Genomic DNA, 24,593 nt, shown 5'->3' with positions numbered 1-24,593 from the left:
GCTTCATATTACGTATACATGTTCATTAGTGTCAAATCAATATTTTCGAATCATAGGCGGCCGCTGCCGCGGCCGCATTCCAAAAAAAAAACTCCCAACCTAACCTCAAGTGGGCTACGCTACAGATCAATATGTTCATCAAATTGCTTCATATTACGTATACATGTTCATTAGTGTCAAATCAATATTTTCGAATCATAGGCGGCCGCTGCCGCGGCCGCATTCCAAAAAAAAACTCCCAACCTAACCTCGTATTCAGGGCTACGCTACAGATCAATGTGTAGGTCCCTTACGTCACGGGTGAAAGCCGACGCGTGAGATCGGATGTTTCCAACCTATACCCAATACACAAAACATACATAAATAACCAAAAAAAAAAAAAAAAAACGGAACTTACCTCAAAAAAGTTCCAGCTCCACAAACTAGATTGGCCACCACAATCACACACAAATGCACACACGCACGCACGCACACACACACACACACACACACACACACACACACACACACACACACACATACAAAAACACACACACACACACACCAACGAAAAAATACTGAACTAAAATAAAAACCCAACCCACCCAAACGTCAACCCCCTCCCCCACAACTCCAAAATACAACACACAAACACTATACAACAAAATAAACCACCCACCCACCTACCCAGCCCACCCTAACTAACCACTTTCGGTCTATACATTTTACCCACAGCCCTTAAAAAAACCCGAAGAATGCAATAGCCCTCTGGGACACTCTTCCGCCAACAGTACTCATCTAAATGAGACTGAAGGTTGGAAGAGCGCCTCTTCCCCCTCCCAAGAACTGACTTAACCGCTCCCCACATCCCCTCAATTGTGTTAGTGCAAGCCCCAGTATCATAATTCTTAAACTCTAGACTGTGGTTCACTACTAAATGATTAAATCCCCTCTCATCCAACCCCCTATATGAAGAAAACGCATCTGAAACTACTGTGGACCCCGGCTCTACATACTCCTCAATTAACCCCACTAATTCAGGCTTCGAACTCCCCTCCACAACCCTAAAAACACATTCAGTACCCCCACCCCCCTGAACAACAGCCCCCCACACCCAAAGACCAGCCACAGACTTCCCCCTCCCATACTTCCTTTTACCAAACTGCGACTCATCCACCTCCACAAGCACCCCATGCCCACCCAACTTACCCCTGTACTTAATAAATTCGGAACACACCTCACGACAAAAGGAATACCAGTCTAAAACAGTCCTCTCACTCACACCAGTCTCAAACGCGCAAAAACTCTGCCCGCAACTATAACAAAAATAATACGTAATAAGCACAATCTCACGCATGGCCAATCTAGACTTCTCGAACCAGGTACCACGCCTTACAGAACGCCATACGCCATCTTTCCGGCAACACCACATGTATCCGTCCCTGGTCCGAGAGTCCGGAACTTTAACCAATTTCATAGGTTCACCGCACACACCGCACTTCACGACCTCGGCAATTAAGCCAAATAGCTGAAGAAATTTAATCAGCTCTAAAGCTGTCTCCCCCATCATTGCCCTCAACCAAACACTGTTAAGGCGGTCTTTCATATCCATTCCTGAACAAAAAACCACAACCAAATACACTCAATAACAAACTCACCCGACGTACAGCAATGAGCATTAAATTAACCATTAACTCACTAATAGAAATTCCGCTTCAAATCCAACACCTGAGCAACAGAAAACTGACCCCACCACACGAAACAAACGAAACAAACGAAAACCATGAACACACCACCAGAGAGCACGACAAACAAAAACAAGACATCTACAAACACGCCACAATCGCAAATCAAACTCCGCGCCGTAATGACGTCACACACCACAACACGCTTACGTCACGGGTCAAAGCCGACGGGTAAGATCGGACGCTTCTGTTGACCCAAATTAAGAAATTAGAAAGAAAGCAGCTATTTTTTTTTAAAAAAAAAGCTAATGTTTCGTGAGTTCTATTAAATAGCTGTTGTTTCTCTCCTGTTGGTTGCTCTGTGTGTGATTACGTAGGTATTTTTCAAAGAAAATAGTTGATCATACATTTAATAATGAAGAATTCTTTTAATTTGCTTGTGATATGGTTCGGCTTTCAAATTTTTGTTCTATGTTATACGGAATTTTGTTGAATATCTTGGGAGATGTGCGCCAGTGTACTGACACCACTCACAACCCTAGACATGTAGGCAATGTCTACCTGAAGATTAGACTAGATTAGATTAAATTAGGTCTTCTTTTCATTCCAATTGTCCCATAGTGAAGAGATCCTCTGAGATGCGGAATATGCCAGAAAAAAAGAATACACAACAAATATGTACAAAATATCAACAGTTATCATAATGAACCTTTCACAGATCGCAAATGAAATTGCCCTTGTGGATGTGAAATTGAATTGCAGGTGTGTGTGTGTGTGGGGGGGGGGGGGGGGGGGGGGGACGAAAAGAAAAGAAAGCAACAACAACAACTTGAGCATATTTATATTTAAAAGGGCATAGAACTTGTCACCAAATATTAAATTGTCAATACACTTAGGTGTATATATAGTGCTTATTTACAATGATAGCATTACTCCAAAAACTTCATACAGAAGTCAAATTGTATGCAATATTCACATTGTAATGATACTATTAATAAAATACATAAATCAGATCTGCTAAGAAATTCATCAGTGGAGTAGGAGGAGTTGGCCACCAATAAGTTCTTTAGACTCTTCTCAAGCTGGCATGGTATTGAAAATTGTATTTCTGAAACAGAGTAAGTGGCTTTAGATCATTATGGATTTTATTCTTATTGCTAGTATTAATTCCACTAACTGAGCTGTTGGTTTGAAAAAAAAGGATATATATTTTTGATGATAATTTTCATTAATGAAAAAATGTATTGGAAAGCAGTAGTTAATACGCTAAGTCCCTTAAACAGCCTTCAGCAGCTCGTTCTTGAGTTCACACCACAAATAATTCATATTGCACATTTTTGAGCTCGGGAAACTTTAGTTTGGCTCAGTGAGTTACCCCAGAAAATAATCGCACATGATATTGTGGAATGAAAGTAAGCATAGTACACTAGCTCTTTCATTTTTATGTCACCTATGTCTGACAACATTTGCGTAGCAGACAGAGATTTATGTAGGAGCTTCAATAGTTCTGTGGTATTCTCCTGCCAGTTAAATTTACTATCAAGCTGTAATCCCAAGAATTTAACACTGTCAACATCTTCTTTCAGCTTGTCATCTTGTTTTAGGCATCTACTAGCAAGAAACCTTTTACAAGTTCTGAACAGCATATATTATATTTTTTCAAGGTTTACTGACAGAAATTGAAAATTATTTTTGTGTCTTTCATTGTGATTGTGTAGATAACATTTTAGCAAGAACCATTAAGGAGTAAATGTAAGGGGAAGTGATTGTAAGAATGCCAAGATCCTGAAGGGTTTATGGTTAACTACTTTGGACAATATTCTTAACTGTTCATTACTGCTGCATAAACACTCTGTTTACTTTAGGTACACTGCCCTATCACATAATTCTGTAAGAAAACAGATAGTGAAAATAGTCAATATTCTTATCTTTAGGTCAATATTGTGAAATATACATCTGAGGGCAAAATACACTGAAATTATTCTTACCTTCTTGACTGATTTATCTGTTTGTTGATTCACCAGAAATTTTATACACAGTGTTTCATTTAGGGACCGATTACTTATATCTAATTCTGATCCTAACAGACTTGCTTGTTTGAAGTTTTATAATAAAAATCGTAGTGATGCTGAGACTTACACACTTGCTGTGAACTATCTGTAGGACTACTCATTTATCATCTGAGCTTTGTCATGTAAGGCTGATTTGGACCCTTGATTAATATGCTTGTGTCTTCAGCAAAAATTTCTTTATTTGAACCATTCTTTAAGTATTGTGAGGATTAAGGTTTATTGTACCATTCTCTGAAGGTAATCCTCCATTTTTAAGATAGAATTAACAACACTGTGCATCTGCAGTTTTTTAATGAATGTGATTCCTTATTCTGACTCAGATGTGAAACTTTAGTCTTCTTCTTCCCAGCTCTGCAAATTTTTAATATTCCACTGGATTATTAATTTACCAAGAGCTCCCACCAGTATTAACATGAAAGCTACATTTTCATTTTTCCAGTAAGTCCACTAAACTATTTATGTTGTAATGTCATTATGCTGAAGTGTGTATAGCAAGGCTTCTACCAGCTTGGCTCATAGTGGCTAGGACCCATGTTTTGGCATTTGTTGTCCTGTCTTGCTAGGTGGACAACACTGGAGGCACATCACCACACCATACTTTGCACAAGTTACAAACTCATAAAAATACCCATATCACCAATAATAATCAGATTTCCTGGACTGTAAACTGAATGTATGTGTACTCATTTGTTTAGAAAATTGCCTATGAGGCTTTGTACTCATACAAGTCACTGAAGAATGATTTATGGTATGTAGATTAAGAGTAAGAGTGGGCCAGTATCCCTCATGTAATGCCTTCCTATTCTGAGGGTAGTTTCATGAGGCTGACACCCTCTGTCAGTGAGACTGCGTGCTTTCTTTTACGAAGATAAGACTCATTCATGCAACAGGAGTGCCATCAATGCCATAACAAGTAAGTCTGCCAGGTAGAATTTTGAGAGCTACCCGGTCAAAGGACATGACTAACTGAAGCAAAAAGGGTGTCATTAATGCAATTACACTTACATTTGCCAAGTTTATGTTGTATACACAGTCAAAGGCTACATCTGTGGTATATACAAACACAATAAGTTTTCTTGTCTATCTCCGCCAGGTCTTCATTTGAAAGGTCTTGTATTCCTTTCTATGTGGAGATTCCTGTATGAAGTCCAAACTAAAGGGCAGTTAATAAGTTATGTCCAGAAAAATGAGTAGGTATTGTATCATAGATAGCTTTCTCAAAAAAATAAATGGAGTGAAATGTGTCTAGAAAACAGTTTTTTGTCACCAGTTTTATATGTAGATGTTGCTACAGTATAATTAAGTCTTCAGGTTTTTTTTTATAATTAAAAAGATAGATTAGGGGTAGTTTCTTTAAAGTTGACATAAAATTTTATTATTCAGCTCAAAACGCTATCACAGCTTACAGAATTACTAGTTTTCAATGAGCTGATGCATGTTATGATGTTCTGAGGGGTTGCATATTTTTTAAACTAATGTCTGTCAGTGTCTGCAGTGTCTACACAACTAAATCTAGTGTGTTTTTATTTTGTTGTTTATTATTGTGTGCAGTGTTGCTGTTAATAAAAGGAAGTGATATTGAAGTTGGTGGTGAATAGTTTGAATGTGCCACAATTTCTGCGAGGGCTGCTTTCTGGGAGCTAAATTTCATTTGGATTCTTATTTTTATTTTTTCCTGTTTAAAGATGTTCCACATTGTTGTTGGTTTACTCTTAGAGTGTTTTATTCTGGAACATAGTGTATGTGTTTCACTTTTATAACAACATGCTGAGGTATTTTACAGTACTGGTGGTAATGGAGTTTCAACTCATTGACTACATTTTGTCCTGAATTAGGAGCTCTCTTCTTTGCACAATATACTTTAATCCCAAGTTTTATCCATCCATCCATAGTCAGCAGGTCACATTACAAGTCAGTTGTGGTTTGTTGATAAGCTTAGCCATAAAGTCAGAAGATTTATACCCTGTTTCTTGTTGACAGTGGAAGTTATGAGAAAATATTTTATTTCACAGAAGGATTTACTTTTATATATATGTATATATATTATGCAATAATGTTTTTGTGACCTTCCCATGGTCCCAGTTTTCACAAGATGTAATGTGTGATTTTTTAAAAATTGTCTTTTGACCTATCAGTATGTAATTGATGGGAATTTTCCATGTTCAGTCAGCATTATAGTCATTTGCATGAAGTTTTTAGCAGTACATCACAAATCTAAAACTGTTTTTTTTTTTTTCAAAAAAATTGTATCCACATTTAATTAACCCAGAATATTATATATGAATCATTGTTATCATTATCAGGAAGAGCTATTCAGAGAGCAAGCATTATTTCATTGTTTCTTTTATGGTAATTTACATCTCTACAAATGTTTCTTGATTTTATATTTCAGGATGGGAACTGCGAGGTCTGCATTGTTACAAATTCTTTAGTATTCCACATTCTTGGGAGAAAGCTGTTGAGCTCTGCAGGAGGTAAATAAGATTATTATCATGTTTTGATTTGCCTAATGTGTAAATTTCAGGACTAGCAAAACTGTAAATGCAAAATGTCTTGTGAAAGATGTTTTTCTAATTATCAAATACCATTGCCACACCCACGGAAAGGACTATCGATATGATCTTTCAATTTATACATATGGCACAATACATTCCAATGTAATTTTCAACTACATCATTAGGACTTTATCTATATTATGCACACACTGATGGAATGAAATGTAATTATGCTGAATGAATTTTTGGGATGCACATGTTTATCAAAATAGTTAAATTATGTTATGAATAAACTAACTGTTAGATGCTTTGATCAGCTTTATAAACACTAAATGCTAAAGTTGCGTATGATTACCTGAGTTGCTTTGCTATGAACACATCCAAATTAGAATTTGTTTAATGATAATAGTAGGAAGAATATTAAATATAACAACCAAAATTATAATAATATCAACATATCTATTAAAAGTAGATTCTCTTTTATTGATAATAGAGGAAGTTTGTAATTACAAATGCACTTATCACAGATAGTTTTTTCATGCGATTTTTGTACATCGGCACACCAGTTATCATACATATTATCTTTATTTATCGTTTACAATACCTTTATTGAAATATGCATTTCTGTATGTGGTATCGACAAATGGTATCTGTTGTTGCAACAACCTGTCTGCTTTGAAAAAAGCACTGGTTTAACTCTTGGTCACATGACTCACAAATTTTCATATCAACAGGAGGTCATATTAAAAGTATTTGCAACATTATGTTATTTATAACAATTTTTAAGACATGTTAAATTATTTTTAGAAGTGGTTCAATGAAGATTAATTTTCATTGGAGAATTACAATGTGAAGCAATACACAACTGAGCCATTGTGATCCATTTTAAATATATCGGTTACAGTTTTCATACCACTTGTACTTTTATTTTGCGGCAATGATACAGGGGACAGGACAAAAATATGGAAACATTGCGACACATACATGCTTGAACATGATGCTAGCCAAGTTTTATTAACCCTCTGCCAGGCACTTAAATGTGATTTGCAGAGTATCCATGTAGATGTAGGTGAGGTCTGCAGGATGGGCTGCCGTATTTCACCAGGAACGAACGCCGCTTGTGTAGTGTATTCAATACATTGCAAGTGTCAGTCATGATCAGAACAGTGTCTGTGTAGCTATGGGTGAGCACCTTATGTCAGAGCTAAGTGAATCTGAACATGGGCAAATTGCTGGTGCTCATATGGCAGGTGGTTCCATAACCAAGGTTAACAAATTGTTTGGTGTTTCAAGAGGCACAGTATTAAAGATTGATACCACATACAGGGAAAGAGGAAAAATATCAGCTGCTCTAAGTCAAACTGTGGATGAAAGTGTTTGTTTAGTGGTCATGACAGATGGTCATTGAAGAGGATTGTAATGAAAAATAAGAGAACAACAGCTGCAAAAGTCACTTCAGAACTGAGTGTTTCACTCGCAAACCTAGTCAGCACCAAGACAACATGAAGGGAGCTCCATAAGCAGCACGCATTGCAAGGCAAGCTGGAATTCCAAAACCACTCATTAGTGATGCAGATGCCTGTGAAATGTGGTGCCAAAGCCATTAAACCTGGACTTAGAGCAACGGAAGAAAGTCATTTGGTCGGACGAGTTTTGTTGCATACTGTTTCAAACTTCTGACAGAGTTTATGTTCAAAGAGTGGGTTCAGTGATGATATGGGCAGCCATATCATGGTTTCCATGGGCCCCATGGTTACTCTGCAAGGTCACATTACTGCCAAGAATTAGGATTATGTGACCATTTTGGCTGATCAGGTCTGTCCTACAATACAGTGTTTGTTCCCCAGTAGTGATGCTCTACTTCAAGATGGCAGAGCCACTTTATATAAAGCTTGTGTCATGCAAGACTGGTTTTGTGAGCACAAGGTTGAATTGTCGAATATCCCCTGGCCACCAGAGTCACCAGATCTCAATATTATTGAATGTTTGTCTTCTACCTTTGAGAAAAGTGTGTGTGATTGCTATTCACCAACATTATAGTTACCTGAGTATGCCACTGTTTTGCAGGAATGATGGTATAAACCACTTAGGACATAAAGTGCTATACCATATAGGATCTGCATTTAAATGTTTCAAGGTGACTGGAAGCTGTTTTGGATGCCAACAGGTTTCCTACACTTTATTAGACATGGTAATGTAGTGTTTTCTCAGTGTGTCCGTATTTTTTCCACTCACTGTATATCACAGTAGTCATGGTAATAATAATTATGTACCACATATTTTGTGCGACATCTATTTTGTTCTAGTGTTTTTATGTAATAATTAAATAATTTAAGATCAACAGACAAAGAAGCTACATGGTCCTAATTCTGCATTTCCTTGTTTCATGTAAGTCTACAAATTTTTACTTAGAAGTGTTCAAGATATTAAATTTTCCTTTTTCTTGTGGAACAGGTACGGCAGTGACCTCGTGCTGGTGGAATCTTACGCTGAAAATAACTATACAGCAAGTGTAGCATTGCGGAGCCTTCAGCCAGGAGATCACAGTAGTCATCAATACTGGCTGGGACTTGCTGCCCTTGATGATCTCCGTACAAATACACTTGAGTCTGCTGCAGGGTTGCTGGTCTCACAATATGCAGGTCAGTTTTTCATAAGTGCAGTTGATTTGAGGTTCAGATAATTCTGCTTGATCAGAGACGTATGACAGTTTCTCTGGTTAGGAAGGTGATGCACTGCAAGTAGATTAGTGGTGTTGTTGGGCAACAGACACTATCAATCACAGTATCAAATATGTGGAATTATGTGTGGATAACATTAAAAGTGAATTTATATCTTTCAATATAATTTCTGGTTTGTTTTACCCTGTTGAGCTATTACAACTAAATGGCAATTATTAATTGTAGGATTTTGGGCATTAAATCAACCATCTCCTGAGGATGGTGAATGTGTAGCTGTGAAGATAAATGATGAATATCAGTCATGGGAATTGACAACATGTGGATCACTCCTCCCTTTCCTGTGCAGAGCAACAGCTTGCCCTGCAGGTATGAGATTTTCAGTTTAAGAGTTCAGTTGATGGTCGTAATAATCTAACTATAAAGTACAGTAAGGTACCACTTTCAACTGTATATTATTTTTTCTTTGTAAGTAATTTATTTGGATATTTGTTTTATGAGATAAACCGCTGATGCTATTAGTGTGCTTCCTTCTGAAAGCATTGGTCAAAAACTAAAATAGTTATCATTGTTTTCAACACTTCAAACACAAGTACTTCAATTTATTAGGAATTATAAAATAAGAAATATATTTATAGGGGTGGTGTATTGTAACCCATTAAAAACATTATATTAACAGTAATATGAAGACTTAATCTTGTAGTGCCTAATAGATTATGCCGAAATGCGTAATGAGCTAAGCACAAATTTCTGATCACAGGTTCATATCATTGCTCAAATGGACGATGCATTAATTCTGCTTTCCGTTGTGACAAGCAAAATGACTGTGGGGACTGGTCAGATGAGCTTGATTGTCCATCAAACTGTCATTTCTATATGGCAAGCAGTGGGGATGTTGTTGAGAGTCCCAATTACCCACAGAAATATGAGCCCCTTTCTGACTGCAAGTGGACTCTGGAAGGTCCACAAGGACACAATATCCTACTGCAGGTGATTTGTTTGACAATCAATAAATATTCTACTGTGGACAAATTCGTGTATGTGTTATTTTTCTATAAGCAGCACATTTTCAGCCTGTGTCATTGTTTTAGTTTCTGCTGTGAGAGTAACAACCATTATTTAAATAAGTATAACATTTGAGTATTAATTGAAATTGTTAAAGGTAGTGGAATATATTTCAGCACAAACATAAATTATTGTATTGTTTTTTGGTTTGGAAATTATTGTGGAAGTTAAAATTGTTTCCTTTTTATGTTTCTGTAGTTTCAAGATTTTGAGACAGAGAAATCATTTGATACAGTACAAATACTTGTTGGTGGACGCACAGAAGATAATGCTGTCAATCTTGCAACATTGTCTGGAAAAATGGAGCTCAGTAGCAAATTGTTTGTGTCTGCATCAAATTTCATGATAATTAAGTTCAGCACTGATGCTTCAGTGGAGAAAAAAGGATTCAGGTAGTATTTACAAATACTACAGCATAATCATCTCTGAACCATTAATTTGAACTGCCATTTAAAAAACTGTGGCAACTGTTTGCAGGGCGTCATGGAAGACTGAACCGCAAACATGTGGGGGAACAGTACGTGCAACAAATCAACCGCAAGCTCTGACATCTCCTGGTTATCCTCAAGATTATCCTGGTGGCCTTGAATGCCTATACATTATTACAACACAGATGGGACGTGTTATAACACTTGAGGTAACTTATTTCATTCTTGATGAAGTAAAATTTTTAATTGTGAAACATGACCTAATAAGATACAAAAAATGTTTGTCAGTATGTATTTTGAAAATTAATGCTGTTCAATACAGTATTTAAAAAGACAGCCACATACTGTATTTTGAAGGCAAGCAAAATGTAATACCAATAAAAAAATTAAAAAAATCCATGCTTCAGCAGTTGTTGGTTGTATTTTTAATACTGAGGCTTGAATACCTGTTTAGAACACAAAATGGAATTAAGTTAACAGTATTTATTATCATGCTAAAACTTCGAATTCATTAGTTTGTATGCAAACTTTAAACTAACACTAATAGTAACATGTAAATTCTTAAAATCTGGTCTATTTCTATAGTTTTCCTGAGCTTTATTAAATGCATCTTAGTTTTAAATTAATTCATTACTGCTTATTCCTGCAAAAGACAACATCATAAATTAGATAAGCATTAGCATAGGAAATAGCAAAACATCATTTTGTGTATATGATTCCCATATATTCACAATAAATACATAACTTTGTCAAAGCATATTATTATACCTATTCCCGTGGATAGATGGACTATCTTTGCTATACCATTACTTCATTGTAACTATATGGGAATAACATATTTGGAAATACTGCTAGGCTTACGCTTATTCTTAATGCTTATAAAATTGATGATGGAAGTTTTTTTTATGTTAGTTTTGAGTACGCTCTCATAAATAAAGCTGAAATGAAGGTATGATTAATAAATCTTATTTATGAAAAAGTAACTTTTACAAATGAAATGACAATTTCAGAGACTTTACTGGTCTCACACAGATATGATTTTACGTATATGGACTGAAGCGGCAAGTGAAAATTTGTACCAAGGTCGGGAATTAAACCCAGTTCTCCTGCTTACTTGGCAGGTGCATTAACCACCTCAGCACAGTGGTTCACACAACTGCGTGGATTACCCTGGCATGTCTCCCTCCTCAATCCAAATTCATATCTGTACGAGACCAGCAAAGTCTCTGAAATTGTGTCATTTCATTTGTGTAAGTAGCTACACCACAGTTTCAGGCTGGCTCTCCCATTTACATTCGATGCTGAGGTGCTGTTTCAGAACATGGAGAGCCCTGGCATTTCTGTTTGTGCGTAAGGGGGAATTTAAAGTGGACTGGGGCAACAGTGAGAATTTGGACTGAAGAGGGAGTATCACCAGGCTAATACGTGCAGTTGTGTGAACCGCTGTGCCAAAGTGGCTTAGTGACTTAACGCATCTGCCTAGTAAGCTGGAGACCCGGCAGTGATTCCTGGCCTTGCTACAAATTTTCACTTGTCGCTTCAGTCTATGTACATAAAGGAACTTTTAACAATCAAACACTGAAAAAGAAAGATATTTGAAGAATAGGACAAATAAAAAAAACACTTCTTACATTGAGGTTAACATATTTGCATGTAAACATGTGCAAATGTCATAATATTTTAGCTAATCATGAGTATACTGTTTTAATAAACAAACAAAATGCATCATTACAAAGTGCAAAGTAGATCAAAATATCTTTGAAATCAATTAAATGCACTGAGGTGCTCTTCCCAGACATTCCATGTGAGAGCCTGTGGCAGTAATGATTGAAAAACATAGGAGGAAACATCACAGGCAATGAAAGTTTAGAGTGAGGGCTGGAAGTGGGCTCAGATGGCCTATTAACTGACCTGACTGCCCGTGATAATCAAGAAATTCAGGTTCAAGTTCCAGTAAACATGAATTTTCAATTGTCATTACGTAACCATTTCAGAAATATTTTTATGTACTTGTTTTCTTCAAATTCCAAAGTGAACTTGGATAATCATTTGTTAGTACTTAACATACAACATTTGTTATACCTTTTCAGATAGAAGATTTGGACTTGGAAGTTGAACGTGATTATATTCTAATTAGAAATGGTGACAGTCCTAAAAGTCAGCTTATAGAGAGGCTAACTGGTTCCAAAGAAGACAATCCACCAGTCATAGTATCAACAGAAAACAAGTTATATCTGTACTTTAAAACAAGTCTTGGAGACTCCAGGAGAGGGTTTAAAATTAATTACTCACAAGGTAATTTTCTTTCTTCTTCTTTGTTCTAGACATAACTATTTCTGAGCTCTATAAAAAGCATTATTCATAAGGCAGTATCACGTGATGTAATTTTGGGTATGCATTAGCTTGCACATATAAGGTTACCCTCTCCTTCACCCACTACATCCCATGGTCCATTTAATAGAGCTCTCACCTCTACACCAAACTCTCATGTGCACTAAAAATGTAAAGCTGTTGGTGGTTTCAAGTCCATGTTGAACTGTACTTTCTCCAGTAACTGGCTGGATTAGTGTTTCTGTGAATAGTATGGTGTAACATTGTATGTGTCAGAAGTCTTAGTTTTTTCTTGGAATCACTAATTTTATTAATCATTTTTAGGATGCAAAGCAACACTTATAGCTGAAAATGGCACAATATCTTCGCCTGCATTTGGAATTACAAATTATCCTAGCAATCAAGAATGCTTGTTCAAATTGAAAAAACCGGGTGGTGGCCCACTTTCTCTAAAATTTGAGAATTTTACTGTGCATCAGTCTGATTTTGTGCAGGTTAGTTACGCTGTTATTTATTATATTTTATTTTATTGAAGCTTAAATTTCATCTCACTTTTCCCTGAAAATAAAAAGGGACTGTTTTTCTCAGATAAATTATTGTTCTGTAATTACATTGCATAAAATATTTTCCAGTGAACCTCTAATAACTGTTGCTTTAGTGCTTCAGAATGTTTCCTTCAGTACAGGGATTTTGCGGATGTCAGAAAAATTACAAAAATGTATTTGAAAGTGAGAAAAATAATTCAACTATCAACAGAAAAGATGATTTGATCAGACATACACTAATACAAAATCTACAAAACAAATCTACGAACAAAAAATAGAACAAAAAACATGCTTTTTCATGAACATCAAATTGTAATGACCTGCACAACTGAAATGAAATAAGTTCTCGAGGAAAAGAAGTAAATGCTTTAAGTTCTGTTTTGCTACATGAGTAGCTTTCTTTCCAATGTAGCCAATGAATATTTCAACGTAGAAAACTAAAATCATTTAGTGCAGAACTTTGAACATTTCCCTTTGTTTTACTTTAATAAAAACCAGCATGAATACAGACTGGAAAGAGTTTTGAAGAGACGGCATAGAGAAAAGCTGTGAATTCTTCTTTGTGAGACACATAAATTGTTCTAGGCATAGAATATTTCACATTCTTCATCTAGTTGGCACAAATAGGTTGAATATTTTAAATACAGATACCTGTTCTATACTGACCTTGATCTGCTTTAAAAGGTCAGTGCTCAAAAACCAGTGAAACTTGACTGTTATGCTCTCCTTGCAAATGTTCTTAAATATGAATGATGCACTGTTATTGAATTCCACAGCCAATGTTAAAATAACATTCATGGCCCATCTTTAATTGTTTTTCTTTTGATAAGAATTTTTGTCTTTGACAAGGATGTATCATTCAGCTGTAAAACTGGTAACTTTTTGGTTAAGCACATTACCAGGAATCAAATGAAAAATATTAGAAGGGATTGGTGAATAAGTAAATTCTTCGCTGCTACTGGTATGCAAAGTTTGATAAAAGTTCTTTTGACATAAACCTGTCCATACCTTTTAATAATAATGGAAGCTTACTGCCAAATATAAAAAAGAGTTCTTGCAGAGGTATGTTTTATTTACACACGAAGTACAGATGGTAGCAGCACACATCATATGCCCTCTGATTCTCTTCAGAAAACAGATTTCAGTTACATATGTGAGCTAATTTGAGGCTGTGTCACTTACATGGAAAATAAAAACTTGTTAATATAGTGATTGTACTGTTTTACTTTCTCGATTAACTTATTTGTGAAATTGTGTCAGAGGTAGTATATTTGTGAGATACTAATGTGTTACATTTGCTTCAACCAGGTGTTTGATGGTTCAAGCATTAGTGGCCTGCGATTGCATCCTGGCAATGGTTTCACAGCAAATGCTGTACCTCGCATTACACTAACTGCATCCAGCGGAGAAATGTTGGTTAGATTTGTGACTGATGCTTTGCATAACAGTTTGGGTTGGAAAGCTACATTTTCTGCAGGTAAAGAAAGCACAGAAATTATTCTGTGGTATTTTTGTTAAATGTCTGCTCTGATGCAAGAATCAAATTGATGAAAGTTAGGATATAACACTAATTTCATATCTCTTGGCTCCTGATTACCAGTAAGTCATTGCAGTTTTTCTTTGTGTTTTTAATCACGCATTGCTGTCAATGTGTAGTGAACAATAATTTATTAGAATTAGAATTCAGAATTATTGAAATTGCAGTGATAGGAGAATAAAAATTTCTAATGTATGTATTCTTTTGCAGATTGCCCAATTCTTCAGCCAGGTTTAGGTGCCTTAGCTTCGAGCAGAGATACAGCATTTGGCACACAGGTGACATTCACCTGTCCTGTGGGTCAGGAATTTGCCACTGGACGTTCACGTATCACAACACAGTGTATGCTTGGTGGAAACTGGTCTGTTGACTACATCCCACCATGTCAAGGTAATTTTGAAAATGAAAATTTAAAAAAAAATCAAATATTGCAAAAAAATTTAAGTTCAAGTTTTGCAAGGGATCACATGGATCTAAGTAACAAAGGGATTATCTAATGGAGCCTGGAAATTAGGGTAAAAATGAAATAAGTTATATTAGAGATGGAAAACATTATTATAAATTAACTTAAAATTAAGTTCTGTAATTGAGTAATTAATGCCTCAGCAGGATTTTTTTGCAGGTAATAGGAAAGCAAACACAAGAATATTGTATTCACTTTGTACCAATGTATTTTTGTTTTGCTCAAAGGAATTGGACGTTTTTATAGGATGATTTCATTTTACATTTTGTGAACTGATAAAGTGTATATAAGAAACGTATAGTGTTTTAGAATCTTGTCATGATTCTCAGTATATTTTTATCTTGATTTTCAGAGGTTTATTGTGGTCCTGTGCCACAGATAGATAATGGATTTTCTATTGGTGCCACAAATGTTACCTATCGTGGAGAGGCAACATATCAGTGTTATGCGGGCTTTGCATTTCCTTCAGGACAGCCACTAGAACGTATATCTTGTTTGGCAGATGGTCGATGGGAACGATTGCCAACTTGCTTAGGTAATATTCATATCTATGATTGGATTATGTGCTTAAATGCTAAATTTACCTTCAAACTAGTCACAAAATTATTATTAACTGGTTAAAATGAAGTTAATCGCTCTATTCTGAAGCTTTTGAAAATTGTATTTTTTTTCCCTTCACAGCATCTCAGTGTGCACCTTTGCCAGAGTCTCCTCACGCTAATACAACAATACTAAATGGAGGCGGTAGAAGTTATGGTACTATTGTTAGATATGAATGTGAACCTGGCTACACACGTAGTGGTCATCCTGTTATTTTGTGTATGAGCAATGGAACATGGTCTGGAAATGTACCAACATGTTCACGTAAGATACAGTTTAAATATCATGCATCTCAGTCAAATTGATTCTTATTTTACACATCTGAATTACAATTCTTTTTTAAATATATTTCTGACTTCTTACTGTAGGCAAAACACTTCCAATTCTACATGCTACTTGTTGCAGGTGTTCGATGTTATAACTTTCCTTCTATAAAGAATGGATTTATAACTGACATCTCCAGGGAGTATTACTATGGAGATGAGGCTCGAGTACAGTGTCACAAGGGCTACAAGTTGATAGGTTCAAATATAATGCAATGCAGCAGTAATCAGGAGTTTTTGAATCCCCCAACCTGTGAAGGTAAGAGTTCTATACTGTATGTGACCTTATTGATGAGTTCAATCCCAAAAATAAGGTCTCCTGTATTTTTAGATATGCAAACAACCATTTATTTTCTCTAATAGTTACATCATTTTAAAGGATGACAAATGATTTATTTTTCTACACAATCACCAGTTCGGTCAATGCATTTTTGTGAACACTGTGGCAATTTTACAATGGCCTGGTGATACCAGCTCGCTGCCATGTCGTTCAGGTAGTGTTGACCCTCAGTTTTCACCTCGTCATTGGAGCAGAGCCACTGTGGAGACAAATGTTTCTTTAACAGTTACATCATTGTAAAGGATGACAAATAATTTATTTTTCTACACAATCACCAATTTGGTCAATGCAGTTTTGTAAACACTGCGGCAATTTTACAATGGCTCGCTGCCATATCCTTCAGGAAGTGTTGAACCTCAGTTCTCACCTCGTCTTTGGAGCAGAGCCACTGTGGAGACAAATGTTCCTTCAACGCAAAAAACAGGTGGCAGTTTCTCGGTACCAAGTTCGGACTGTATGGTGGGTGGGTGATGATGTTCCAACCAAATTTTTACAAGAGATCATTAGTTTCACAGGCAATGTGTGGGTCATTGTTATTGTAGAGAATGCTTATGCCCTTGCTCAACTTTCCTCTACTGTGATTTTGATTAGCCCTTCTGGGTTTTTTCAGTGTTTCACAGTACCTGTCAGTGCTCACTGTTGTCTCAGCAGGCAGAAATTCAATCAACAGTACCCTTTTCCGGTCCCAAAACACAGTCCATGACTTTACTGGCAAACTGTGCTTGTTTGAATTTCCGCATCTTGGCCAAAGAGGGATGCCACCACCCACAGCCCTGGTTTTGTCACCCTTGACGGTCGACTCTGAGAAGTCGTTGTTTTCATCTGCATGGGGGCAAATAAATTTGCAGGAAGAATCAACTTGTTGCCTTTTGTGGTCTTCTGCCTGTGTATGTGGTACCCAGCTTGCACACACCTTCCAATATTGCAGTTTTTCAGTTAAAATCCTGTGGCTGGTGCTTCGGAAAACTTCAGGAACCAAAATGCAGAGAGCATCCAGAGTGATCCTCCAATTTTTACACAGTTTCCTCAACCTTCGCGATTGTCTCATTGGAAATTGATAGCCTACCACTTCGTGCTTCATCATGAGTTTCAATACAACCAGCTGTAAACTTTCTATGCCACATCTGTGCATGACTGTCCACACACTTACATCAATTGCTAATGGATTTCAACCAATTTAAACTCTTTTGCATCCAAAAATCAAATATCTATGTTAACTTCACACTTGGTAGTAGCGTTCAATAGGAACTTCATTTTGAATAGCTGCCAAGACAATACTGAACGTCTGAACAAAGCAGGATGATGCTTATTTGGGAGTGGAGGCTGTGCCACTCACAACAGTGTGCCCAACTACCATATTAACAGACAAAATCTTCTTGGGCTTCCTTCCAGATGGTTGCGTTCAAATTCTGCGTTGCTTCAATAAGAGACATTCTCATTCTGGTGTTTCAGTGAGTATCATTCTCATCGTCTTCTAGTAAAGAAGATGACACTCATCAAAAAATGGCAGAATTTGAAGACAGCCATCTACATGGAAGCCTGAGAAGATATCTTTAGCAGTACACACCAGGAAAGCCTACATGCACATGTAAACCATATTAACAGTTTCTCTTCGTCCCAAAAAATATGAGAGCTTACTTTTGGGATTTCCCTTGTATCTTTGCATGGGGAAACATGACATGGGAAATATTAAAAAAATATTGATTATTTGGAAAGAACAGTTAATACATGGAGAGAATTATGAAAATAGTTGGGGTAGTTAATGAACATTTCTTAATTTTTTTTTTTTTTAATTTATTTATTTATTTATTTTTTCATTTTACAGATGTTAATGAATGCTCCAACAGTCAGTGTGATTTAGCATCAAGTGAATGTATCAACACTCCGGGATCATTCCATTGCCGCTGTCGCAAAGGATTTTCACCAAACTTGGAATGCCGACCTGTCACTGATTTGGGACTTACCACTGGAGGAATCCCCGATGAAGCTATTACTGTATCAGGCAGCGAACCAGGATATAATAAGAATGTAAGAAATTAAATTGATCGTTCAGTATCAAATAATCATAAGACCAGAAGGTCTTGCATTGTGGAAGTAATGAACACATATTTATATTACCTTTTGTTCTTGTACTGTTATTGCCCATGATTTATGTAACAGGAGTCTGTGCTTAATGTCTTTTTATACAACTATTCATGCAATGATAACCTAGTCACCTACTTGTTAGAAGATGGAAGTAAATCTGGTTTCTTGTCAGCTCCATCTGTTTCTCACTTGACTCATAAACCAGATCCTAAACTACCTGCACTCCTTTTCTTTGATTTTTTTGTTGGCTTTGTTACCCATCTTACATATTATTCCTGATAAAGGAACCATTACTTCAAAAAGTTAAATGCCTGACATATTTTTCTATTTGTTTTATCGTTGTTCTGTTTGACTACACCTAAGCAGATTCCATTTCCACATCTCATATATTGGCTGTAAGTTGTTAAGAATTTGTATCGACATGAAACTAACATAGTAATTTTGGGTTTTAGGACTAACCTTACATTTCAGAAATAAATGTTTCTAGATACAAGACATCTAACTGGCTCTGTGAATTTAGCAGCATTATTTACCTGTAATGTATAAAAAATTATGTCAGCAAATAAGCTTATCAAATACTTCCAGTTGCAATTAAATTACAGAAAATATTTTTTCACTGGGTGGATGTCCTTTTTGTGATGAAAGCAAAAAGTTATGGGAAAATATAATGATTTAATGTTATCCTGTCATTTCAGATGATCCGCTTGAATAATCCTGATGGATGGTGTGGGAACAGTGTAGAACCAGACAACAACTGGGTTCTTCTTGATCTTCGAGCTCCTACTATTATCAGAGGCTTCCGCACTCAGACTGTGCCTCGTGCTGACGGCAATCTTGCTTTTACTTCAGGTTTGAGAATACAGGTTGGTATTCCACCATCAGTGCATTCAGCTGTTATTTTGTGACTCAATGTATTTATGAGAGGACTTCAAAAAGTGAATTACGCATTATTATGGCACCCCAGGTAATTTTTTTGAATGCTACACTACACTTCATAGTCACACAGATCCATGACACTATTTTTCAACACAGTCACCAAGTGTCAGTAAACAATGACCAGTATGTTCTACCAGTCGTTTAATTTCTTGGTCACTAAGCCATTCAAGTACCACTATGCAAATGTCATAGTCGGAAAATCTGTGATTGCTGTGCATGAGTTCCTTGATTGCCTGGACATTGTTATCTGTGATGTGAATGGCTGTCCTTATCATTCAACATTACCACCTGTGTGAGGCCTTCATCAAATTGTTGACACTATTTCACTATGAAAGGATGCAACATTGCATTAGGTCCATATACTGTCAGTTGTTCATGGTTAATACTTGTGCATTTTGATGTTTTGTGCACAAGGATCATAGTGCTCTGTGTACTTAATGTTTGGGGTACATTTCCAGTTACCATGCCATTTCACTCCCACAATGTAATGCACCTGTTATGTACACCACAGTAGAACTGTGTCTGCAGGAAACCCAGAACACATACTCTCTTCTATCCTTGTACCACTTGTGCTGCGCAATTGTCTTAGCATGAGATGACCTGTGTAACTTACTTTCTGAAGTCCCAGTTTACATTTTAGTGGTGTGGAATGTGTTGACTAATGCATCTCAAAGGTTACTCAGAAAGCAGTAAGTTACTTCTGTAACAAGTGTGATGGATACATGTTACGAAAGATAATAAAGCTTCAGATTAACTAAAAGTATCATTTTTGGTTCTACAACTTGTTTAATATTGTAATCAACTACATTTCATCATCTTCTTCTTCTTCTACATATCAAACATTAAGCATTTTCCAGTTGCCATATCCATCTTCTCCATAGTCTTCCTTGACTTCTTCTCCCTTCAGATTTATTCTGATTGTGATTGTTAATAACAGACTATTCATAATATCAATGTATACAACTTGGACATGTGTTTAAAGCATTCCTAATGTTGTTGTTTCAATTTCTGTTAAGTCTACTACATCATTTCCCAAGTATTAAGAAATCACATTAATGCGAAATTAATTCCATTCCCTTATTATTTCCATTCTGTAAAACAAGAACAGTAATGCTCTTCCTATATTTAATTTTTCAGGCCCTGGTTTTGAATTTTATTAGTGCGTTACCACATCCTTTGTCATATTCATTCATAATATCACAGCCTAAATAATTAAAATTTTTCACTGATATTTCATTATCACCTAAATGTTTTGTGCTTATGAGGTCTTTATCCTTGAAAGACATGTCTTTAGTTTTTCCTAGTAGTAACTTTAAATTATACTCTTTACATACTCTTCCTAGAAAGTAAATTCCTTTTTTCTGTCAAAACAGTGGTGTTGGTTGCATATGAGAAACATGTCACCCAATTGGCAGAAAAATATGATGGCTTGAAAAAAGGAATGAATATGTGAAGAATTTAATAAAAATAATTGACAGAGTTATTTAAAAATCACAAAAAAGTGTTGTTGATATTGTAATATTGAAGTTGAACTTTTTAGTAGTTTGTTATAACATTACATTTGAGTGTGATAAGACTACGGAGTAGGAATTAGATATGTTCTGAAATGTATGTGAAATAGTAAACAGCTGCTGAAGAAAAAAAAAATAGAATGAGGCATATTAAAATTTTGAAACATCTTGGTTGAATTACATTTTCCTTATTACACTTAAAGTCACTCAGTCACCTTACTAATCATAGTGAATACTCGAATGTATATTGCTGAGGAAACGGATGATGAATGACTTGAACTCATTGGTATGGGGATGAAAGATGGATGATTACTTTTACAACTCTTTTGCAAAGCAGATCAAGATGTACAACTCTGGTAATAGCACTGTGCCTTCTAGCTACAGATTATAAGCAGTTTAAGCAGTGTGTGCAAAACATTTTGTCGTCAGCTCCTCAATGGCAACACTCTTTGCCACCTTCTTTCAAATCAGATCTTTCTACCTAAAGCTTGGAACTGACTGTAAACAATGCTTGGAAGGAAAGCCTTCACATATAATACTGATTATATAACACTGACACAGTGAATGCAAAAAATAGTAGCAGAAGAACATGGAGCAGCAAGCTACAAGTTCTGCCAGTAACAATGGTGACTATAAGAAAGATGAAAAAAGTAATGTAAAATAATTGTCACTAAATGAATTATTATATAACAGCAGTCTTTTTTTCTTTCCTTTTCTTCATTGCATGTGTGCAACTCTCACAGTTTGCCACAAATAACTCCCAACAATACTCACAGAATATATTGTAGTAGTGGGGAGGTACACCGACTACACCTGAGTAAACATTCAAAATGATTCAAAGTGGGAAAATCATATCTTTCAAAAGAGCTGTAAACACAATTGGCAAAAAGTAAAAGGAAGTAATCTGAAAAAGCAACCCTGTTCATGCACATTTTTAACTATTGCACATGGCTGAGTCTTATTTTAGTATTTCATTGTACTTCAATATAATTTGTACTGATGTTCCCATATATTCTCAATTTATATATTGAATGAGAGAATTTAATAACTTTTATTACAATTATATTCATCTTTTGTTTCAGTACACTGACAATTTAACAGACATTTTCCGTGACTACACAAATCCAGATGGTACACCAGTGGAGTTCCGAGTTTTGGAACCCACACTGTCAGTACTTAACTTGCCGGTGCCTATTGAGGCTCAGTACGTACGCTTCAGAATCCAGGTTAGAAACTGCATAGTTTTTTACTCCTTTAAAATAGTGTTTCAGAAGTGAAAATTCAATTTAATGGTCCATTTTGTAACATTGCTCATAGCAGCTTATAGTGTTTGTTCCTACTTAATGTTAGTATTGTTCATTATCTTATTCTGAAAATATGAAAAACTGCTCATATTGAGGATTTTTTTGTTTGCTTCAAGATGGAACCATTCACATACATCTATGAAAATTAATTTTAATTATTCATCAATTGTGTAACATTCACAGTTGATATTTTTAATCCTTAAATGTATGTTGATTTTGACTTCTATTGTATGACACAACAACAGGTGTATAAAAAAGGACTTTACAACTTTGAAAATCATATTGATTTATTCATTTAACTTATGGACATGGTTTTGGTGTCATTTTATAGCAAAATACAAGTTTTGTACCTTACACCTAAACAGGTTAATTGTGTCTTCTGTTGGTTATGTAGCACACATCCCATCTACAGTCAATTTTGGGCTCTCACATCCATGTTCCAGAAATTTTCTGGGATTTTCACTAACACAAATCCTACAGTTGCATTTATTTATTTTACCACTTAAGTGAAAATTCAGCTCGTCACTGAAGGTAATATTTCCAATGAAGTCTTCATCCAACCAATGAAACATTTGAACACAAAAGCCCATATGAGCAATCCTATCAGTGCGTTTCAGTTCTTGCACCATTTTAAATTTGTATGGTTTGAGATATAACCATTTTCTTAACACACACCAAACAGTCATACATGGGATGCTGAGTGCTCAAGAAGCACATGAGATTGATTTTGTAGGACAATTCACAAAGTATCATTTCATGTGTTCTGTGAGGTCGTTAGATGCACAGGGATGACCTGAGGAAAACACTTACGCCATTCATAAATAGTAGGCCTGCTGGGAGTATCTTTACCATGCTCTGTGCAAAAGTCAAGTTGTACAGCTGTCACAGACTTCGACTCTTCAAACCAAAACACACAGCAAGCACACTCGGTACCAGTAAAGGCACTCATTTTTGCTGCAACTGCCACTAGCAGTTCAGCCGGTGTGATTCTGTACTAGCATACCATATGAGTCAAAACTTGATCTATTTTCTTTTAAGAGGACATCAAGACTAAGCCTGTAAGTTGTATGAATTTTCAAAGTTTCGAAGTCCATTTTGATGCACTCTTTATTATTGTTTCTTTGCTTCTAGTTTCCTTAATAATATATTCAGGTACCATAAGATACATGTATTAAGGAAGATAGTGAATGAAAGTCATTTTATTATACAGTATAGACCAGAATCTGAAGTAATGTGTTAAATGTCATAAGAATCACTGAAATTATAATTGTTATTTTCTAAGGATTATGTCGGTGCCCCTTGCTTGAGACTTGAAGTCATGGGATGCACTAGGCTGGAGTGTGCTGACATAAACGAATGTTTGGACAATAATGGTGGCTGTGATCAAAAGTGTATTAACAGGTAATTTGCAACACAGTTCACAAAAGTAATGCTGAACATAGATTTTGGAAACACACTCATGACATTTATATTGTTCTTCAATGTTTCTTTGACAGCCCAGGAAACTTTAGCTGTGTGTGCAACATTGGGTATGAGCTTTTTACTGAGAATGGAACTGCTGGATTTACTGTTGCGGTTTCTGAAACGGGGGAGAGGGATGGGGACATTTTCCAACGTAACAAGAGTTGTGTACCCGTGATGTGTCCTGCATTACAGGCACCAGAGAATGGCTTGATTTTATCAACAAAGGTAAAGTATTTTAATTTCTGAGTTTCATATGTCAGATAGTGAAACATTTCATTGATACTCTGAGATCTTATACTTATCAGCAATTTTTTCATAGGATATGTATCATTTCGGAGATCTCGTCAGCTTCCAGTGCAACTTTGGCTACGTTATGTCTGGTTCTTCATCATTGCTGTGCACATCAGCGGGTCTATGGAATGGCTCTGTACCAGAATGCCAATGTAAGAGTCTATTTGTCACTACTTCAGATGAAAGTAGTACATGGTGAATTAATGCAAATTTAAGAATGCATGTGAAGTCAGATAAATGGTGCAGCTCAATATGTATTTTATTTCCGATCTAACCTAGATTATTACTAAAGACATTGGTCACTTTATTAATATTTTAAACACTTATTACAGTATTATGATCATACTTGTCCTCTATTTTTCTGTTTTTATTTCATCTTTGCCATAATAGTGTGCATTCTATAGTTTGTACTAGAGTCTTCTACCACAGAAAGTGTTTATACGAAATGTGTGGTGAGATAT

General features: G+C 35.9%; 1 protein-coding gene across 1 annotated transcript in view; it reads left to right on the top strand.

Moving 5' to 3' along the window:
* The window catches only part of LOC126457613 (sushi, von Willebrand factor type A, EGF and pentraxin domain-containing protein 1), a 336,391-nt gene that overhangs the window by 36,572 nt on the left and 275,226 nt on the right, over nucleotides 1-24,593 (top strand). The window contains exons 3-21 of the mRNA XM_050094068.1: nucleotides 6,129-6,210; nucleotides 8,686-8,873; nucleotides 9,138-9,278; nucleotides 9,670-9,899; nucleotides 10,173-10,366; nucleotides 10,452-10,611; nucleotides 12,493-12,697; nucleotides 13,058-13,227; nucleotides 14,587-14,755; nucleotides 15,026-15,205; nucleotides 15,631-15,813; nucleotides 15,960-16,142; nucleotides 16,284-16,460; nucleotides 18,367-18,569; nucleotides 19,322-19,489; nucleotides 22,156-22,299; nucleotides 23,660-23,778; nucleotides 23,874-24,066; nucleotides 24,161-24,284. Coding sequence (XP_049950025.1) covers nucleotides 6,129-6,210; nucleotides 8,686-8,873; nucleotides 9,138-9,278; nucleotides 9,670-9,899; nucleotides 10,173-10,366; nucleotides 10,452-10,611; nucleotides 12,493-12,697; nucleotides 13,058-13,227; nucleotides 14,587-14,755; nucleotides 15,026-15,205; nucleotides 15,631-15,813; nucleotides 15,960-16,142; nucleotides 16,284-16,460; nucleotides 18,367-18,569; nucleotides 19,322-19,489; nucleotides 22,156-22,299; nucleotides 23,660-23,778; nucleotides 23,874-24,066; nucleotides 24,161-24,284 — 3,213 coding nt within the window. The remainder of the gene's footprint in view (nucleotides 1-6,128; nucleotides 6,211-8,685; nucleotides 8,874-9,137; nucleotides 9,279-9,669; nucleotides 9,900-10,172; nucleotides 10,367-10,451; nucleotides 10,612-12,492; nucleotides 12,698-13,057; nucleotides 13,228-14,586; nucleotides 14,756-15,025; nucleotides 15,206-15,630; nucleotides 15,814-15,959; nucleotides 16,143-16,283; nucleotides 16,461-18,366; nucleotides 18,570-19,321; nucleotides 19,490-22,155; nucleotides 22,300-23,659; nucleotides 23,779-23,873; nucleotides 24,067-24,160; nucleotides 24,285-24,593) is intronic.

This window comes from Schistocerca serialis, chromosome 2, assembly GCF_023864345.2.
Source record: "Schistocerca serialis cubense isolate TAMUIC-IGC-003099 chromosome 2, iqSchSeri2.2, whole genome shotgun sequence".
NCBI classification, from domain to species: domain Eukaryota; kingdom Metazoa; phylum Arthropoda; class Insecta; order Orthoptera; family Acrididae; genus Schistocerca; species Schistocerca serialis.
Note: the sequence above shows the minus strand (reverse complement) of the source record. Positions and strands in the feature narration are given on the sequence as shown.